Raw genomic sequence first — 6,628 nt, forward strand, 5'->3', positions numbered from 1 at the left:
TTATTTTAATTATTTTAATTTTAATTTTAGTAATATAATTATTATAATAATATAAATTATATTTTAATAATTATTAAAATATGAAAGAATATTAAATAATATTAGATTTTTAAATTAAATTAAAGAGTTATTAAAATATAAATAAAAGACAGTTTTGAAAAAAATTTTAAAAGGATACAGAGTTAAAAAATTTAGAATTATTCTGAATAGAAAGAAAAAAAAGTAAAAAATATATTTACTAAAGTTAAAAAATAAAGTTTTGAAAAAGTTAGAAATACAAGATTAAGTATTGGAGGTGCAGGATGAAACACCTTACTTTAAATAGAGAGTGAAAAGTAAAAAAGATATTTATTAAAGTTAAAAGTAAATTTTTAAAAAAGTTGGAGGTGCATGATGAAACCTTTGGAGGTGTAGAATGAAACATCCATTGAGTCCCCAAGTGCCTACACTCTCTCGTTGACAAGCAAGAATTAATATTCAATAGTTAAATAGCATTAATCGTAATAATTAAAATATAATTCAATAATTAGAAAATGGTAATGCAGGAATTCCAACATGTTCTCCAAGAAAGAAACATGAATGAGAAAGTCAAGAAGTCTTGTCGAGGTCATGGCTGTTCAAATACAGACAATTCAACTCCTCCACGAAATATGATGAGACAGGCCTCGGAGAGAATCCATCATACACATTTTCCACCTTTGCCAAGCATAATTCTATCATGTACTTGAAGGGTTCATGCATCTCATTGAATGGTTGCTCAGCAAATTCCTCGAACGGCATCCACTTTGCCACAAAATTCAAAACACACCAAATATTTTACCTCATAAATCAATGTTTCAACATGTTTATTACGTAGATATTGGAACGGGTGGAATAGAACCAGAAATGCCAATTATAACTTTCTAGTATAGGCTTTAACCATGATTCTGATACTATGTTAGAAGTGAGATTTAGGCCTAACTCAACCCCACAAAACCAGTTTATAAGGTGAGATTTGCATCTCATTTATATATTATAATTTGGCCTAGTCGATGTAGGACTTCCAACATAAACTGTATTGACACAGTAAAACAAAAGTACCTACCTGAGCTGCTTCAATTTCCAGATCTTGCTTTTTGATGTCAAAAGAAAGAGGACGCAGCATGCAAACAAAAGATAGATCTGATTTTCCAAACAATGAATTGTGTGCGTGTCTGAAAATCATAAACATGAGAATTAACAAGACTAAACAAGTATTAACAACACTGTTCTTTCCAAATTATAACAAGTTTCATACCTGAATGCTAGTACTTCAGTAAATTCTGTATCAATCTGAACAACAATAAAACAGAACATGACTACAATACAATGATACTAACATTATACAACATTTTGTTCTCTGATACTTACTCCTGTCTCTTCTTTCACTTCTCTAATAGCTGCTTCAAAAATCTCCTCACCCTGCAGGTACCAATCCAAATTTCAATTTTGCTGACAAAGTAGTACATTATTTTGAAGAATAGATGGAATTTTTCTTTAAAACTGTGCATACTGCATCAACCACTCCAGTAGGTATTTTCCAAACACCAATGCCATGGAATCCACCTCTTTTTTCTTGGACCACAAGCACCTACAACCCCAAAACAAAGGTATCAAACAAAGAAAAAGGAATACAATGCTAGCATGAAACAAGGTTGATTGTTTCAGACCTCTTTCTTATCATTCAAGACAATTGCGCCAACTCCTACAGAATGGGAAGCATTTGGAGGTATTGTGCAGCCAGTTTTGGGAATCCAGTAAACTAGCATTAGATAGTTTGGCTCTGCATGGTGGTACCAAAAACCCTCCTGCCAGTAGCACAACACAAAGCAAATCTTTCACCAAATTATTATCAATCACCAGTATCAAGATTTCAATCAATTTCCTTAGCTTAACACAAATACAAATTGATGTGGTAATCTAACACTTCAGTCTACTAGCTACCCCAAATGACAAAATTTGACACAAGATGCATTACAGATAAGAGAATAGACAATATTAGATCATAGCTATAATTTTGTTATTAAGGGTTTGTGGGTTTGTGGGTTTGTTCTATCTTACTTTATTACCACAAGTTTTTCATGGTACTGAACCTGAGCTGTTGTATGCATGATGCAGAACCATGCTAAAAATAGTTTACAACAAAACTATAAGAAAATTGGGGGGAAATTACCTTAACAGCAGTTTCAACAAGATTAACAAGCTCGATAGGTAACTTGATCCAAACGCCATCTTTACCCTGAAATGCATACCAAACTTTAGATAAGAACTTTGAAAAGTGTAGCATTAATGAGGACTTTGAGAAAAGTATGGTTTGCTTTTGTCTTTTTTTGGATAAAAGCATTCATCCAAAGAGAAGATTCATCTTGAGTTCAAGCGTGTGTTTGCACATTATTTAATGGTCGGTTTTGAGGTGTATGGTGAACAGAATCCCTTAGAAGAACTACATTGGCTTCAAATTTTGACTTGTGTAAAGAGGTGCTGTTTTGTCAAACATATGATATCACACAACCATGTGCATTAAACTACCTATTGCACCTAAAGAGAGAAAGTGGCCAACTATTGCAAGTGGAAATAGGCATCACAAAATGGATAAACCTTTTCAGATGAGAGCTCAATGCAAAAAAGATCATAATTTTCACCTGTTTTTTCCAATGTAAAAGTGAAGATCTAAGCAAAGTAGCAAAAACTTCAGAGTCCATAGCCTCTTTTAAGTCCACAATGACTCCTCCATGTGCATCATTGGTGGCTGGGAGAATTTCAACACATTCATATCCATTCTCACACAGTCGATCCCCTAACAGTGGCGCTGGACTGGCTGAGACTGACATGGACTAAACTGCACACAATACATAAAAAAATTGTAAAAGTCCAAAAGGAAGTTCTGATAAAATGAAAAATTTGAAAAGTTGAACACTTATGCAGCATCTAGATTCTGGATATAGCTCCAAAATTGTTGAATCACAAAGTTGTACATTGTCTAAAGTTCACAAACTTCACAACTGCATAAGGGGCTCCACCTAAGTTTAACAGGGAAACTTTTGGTGGAGATTTTCTAGAGTGGCAAGATTGTGAATCCATGAATCATACAATGAACTATAGACCCACTCTTTATCCAAACCACTGAAACAGTTTCAATCTGTATCTTTTGTTTCGAAAGTTCCATTCCAGATAACAAACAAACTATATTCAAATCAGTGCTTACAATTGGTTTCAAGATGGTTAAACCGAGTCTGCTAATTCTAAAAATCCATCACAGAATCTGTATACTTCCTTCATGTTACAAAATACCATTTCAAAATCATTTTATATATTAGTTTACTCTAGAAAAGAAAAGGCAGATTCTAGAAAACTCGTAAGTCTAAACTAAATCATACTCAGTCTGAGACAACACAACACCACACCAAAGCCAAGATGGCCTGACACAAACAAGTTCCACAGATAACTAGAATCAGCTAGCACACAGCAGTGTGACGAAGAAGATTACCTTGAGAAGAAACTAAAAAAAGAGAAGGAGATTAACTGAAAACTTGAGGATTGAAAAGGCTAAAAAGTTTGGAAGTGAATGGCACAGTGAAGAAACAGAAAGAGAGAGAGCACTAGGTAGTGGAACTTGGAGAGTTACAAGTAATGAGGTAGCAATTTATAACAAGACGCATAGTCTAAGTTTGATAAGTGCGTGGTGACGTGTTTCCACTGCACCCTTTTGTGATCCAAGGTTTAGCCATGTCTTAAATTCATTATTAGCCGCCCACATTATAAACTTGGTCAGTGGTCAGAGTAGTAGTAGTAGCAGTAGCTGGTTCCTTGCTGCAGTATGAACAAGTTTATCCCAGAAGCACGTAATTTTGAAAATGTTATATCCCTATGTGAACTCTTTCACCAGATTACCCTTTTCTTAGACATGTGATTTTGAAAATGTTATCCCTCTGTACACTTTTTCTAGCAAACCTTAGAAGAATCGTTGACCCTCCTGCAATTATTTATATGGAAAATTAACAAACTGTATGATGGTGTAAGCATAATATAAAATGGTAGTTCCTTGAAAGTAGGTGTAGGGAATGGGTAATATGGCACCACTAAGTGAAGAGATGGTAACATACCATCCCCACCAATAGTCAAGAAAAGGAAAGCTAATCAATCACCACAAACTCTAACACATCATAACTCCACCACCTCTTTCCTATTCAACAACGTAAAATTACAACTTTACAACATTCAATCCAAAATTACAACTTTAAACTACTATCAACATCTTTTAACAACATTTTTTTAACAACGTTTTGATAATGTATATGTGGCAGTTTGTGATTGCTTTATTTTAAATATTTTTTTAAACATAAATTGAAATAGACCAATAAAATAATGACATGTGTTCTGTTGTCAAAACATTGTTAAAAAAAATTGTTAAAATATCATAATCCATCGATAAAACACCCTTTAGATTTTATTCGATCAAAGTATTGGATCATGATATTTTAACAACATTTTTTAACAACTTTTTTATAACAGGACACGTGTCACCATTTCATTCGTCTGTTTGAATTTATTTTTAAAAAATATTTGAAATGAACTAATCATGAACTACCACGTATATTGTTAAAAGAAATTTTTTTCCAAAGTATTCTAACAAAAGAAATGATAATTTATAAACTTATTTGAATATATATTATAAAATTACTTAGAACTTAAATAATTAAACTTATATTTGGTCGATCATATTATATATATATATATATATATATATATATATATATATATATATATATATATATATATATATATATATAAAATCATCAATTGATGTATTGACTTTCAAGTTAAGAATATTCTTCCAACTGCCCCTAATCAGTTAATAGATAATATGTTATTATTTCCAATTATCTCATATCACATCCTCACATTATAGATATATAGTTCGATATCATAATCATTATGTATTCTATCCTTTCTTTTTTTAATATTCGCAAATTGACAATTCAATCTCAAAGTTCAGAATTAATACTACACAAAGCACTTTCTTTTTTCAGTATAATACAGAGGAGGAGTATTTTTATGTATCAATATACCTTATTAACGACAGAGGTTTCTTTAAATTTTTATTATTGGGTTTTTTTGGTAGATTTATTGCGGAGATTAAATAAATATAAAACATGGTTATATTGACATTAATTCTCACACTTGAATTGAAAATGATATATTTGTGAATTTGTTTTATATATTATTCAACTGATTTATCTTTTTCTTTTAGGTAAAACTTAATCTTGTACCTAAATAATAATATTCAATACAAAAGTATAAATTATATATTAAGTATTCATAGTTTTTCAAAATTTTAGATAACTTTTTCGAAAAAGAAGATATTCTTTATTAATCAGGAGACACTTATTAAATACATGAGTATATAAATGTATATATGGTAAATAATTTATATTGAATCATAATACATATATAACTTTGTTATAATCAATTTAATTTAAATATTTATATTATATCAAAACAATATATTAAAAATTCTGGATAAATTAATTGATTTCACTTTATAATATCTTTATAAAAATTCAAAAAAAAAATTCTGAATAGTGGGATAAATGAACTAATAACCTACTCATTTAAATTTTTAAGATTATACCTCTAACTACTATAAGTCAAATTATTTAATAAAAATAAATAAACTAATATCTACTCATTTAAATCTTCAAAATTATACTTCCAACTACAATAAATCAAATCTTATTTATCGTATTATATATATATATATATATATATATATATATATATATATATATATGGGTTTGTTAACACGCGTACCCTGTTTTTCAGTTGGTACGTTTTAACAATGTGTACCGGATTATAGTAGACAAAAATACCCTCATTTATCATGGATTCTAAGTTTTAAGGTCAAGGATATTTAAATAATTTTCATTCTCAAAACTAAAAAAAAAAAAAAAGAAACCCCTGAACCCTTAGTCACCTCCCTCATTCCTCTCAATCCTTTATTTTTCATCTCTCTCACTCCAACATTTTCTCTGTCATCCCTCTCACTCCAACATTTTCTCTCACTCCAACATTTTCTCTGTCATCCCTACTGTTGTCTCAATTGAAAAAAAAATCAGAAACCCCTTGTCATCAGATATATTTTCTCTCTCATCTCAACATTTTCTCTGTCATCATTCCAACATTTTTTCTCTCATTTCAACCCAATTGAAGATGGTGGTAGCAATTTGAATGAAAAAGTTTACTTTTTTATAATCATTTTATATTTATTAATGTGTGTAAAATGAATATAAACTTTGTCATTTTATGTTACTCTTTCCAAATCTCAAAGGTAAAAAAATGATTTTACTGTTTTTTATCTTGCACAGTGGTTAAAGTCTATTGTAAACGCCTGTAGAAGTTGATTCAGTGATAAAAAAGGGACATAAGGAAATTAAAGAAATAGGTATAGAAGAATTCCCTAAGAGTACAATTCTTTTAATTCTAGGTTGTTGTAATCTTACATCCCATACTAATAGAGCAAGGAAAAAGAAACACTTTGTGTAAAGGGAAAAGGACAGGGGTTACGCAAGAGTTTCTGATTTTTTTTTTCAATTGGGGCAATAGGAATGAC

The 6,628-nt window shown here is 30.4% G+C and overlaps 1 protein-coding gene across 1 annotated transcript; it reads right to left on the minus strand.

Annotated features, from left to right (window-relative positions):
* Positions 1-501: 501 nt before the first annotated feature.
* On the minus strand, positions 502-3,720 carry LOC106779618 (nudix hydrolase 2). The gene is made up of 9 exons (XM_014667766.2): positions 3,506-3,720; positions 2,661-2,857; positions 2,192-2,257; positions 1,689-1,826; positions 1,532-1,609; positions 1,390-1,440; positions 1,277-1,311; positions 1,085-1,193; positions 502-783 (listed from the first exon to the last, which is right to left on the minus strand). The coding sequence occupies exons 2-9, from the start codon at positions 2,847-2,849 to the stop codon at positions 589-591; spliced, it is 861 nt and encodes a 286-aa protein (XP_014523252.1). The 5' UTR covers positions 2,850-2,857; positions 3,506-3,720; the 3' UTR covers positions 502-588.
* Between the last annotated feature and the right edge of the window lie 2,908 nt (positions 3,721-6,628).

The sequence above is a fragment of the Vigna radiata genome, unplaced genomic scaffold, assembly GCF_000741045.1.
Source record: "Vigna radiata var. radiata cultivar VC1973A unplaced genomic scaffold, Vradiata_ver6 scaffold_361, whole genome shotgun sequence".
Taxonomy (NCBI): Eukaryota; Viridiplantae; Streptophyta; class Magnoliopsida; order Fabales; family Fabaceae; genus Vigna; species Vigna radiata.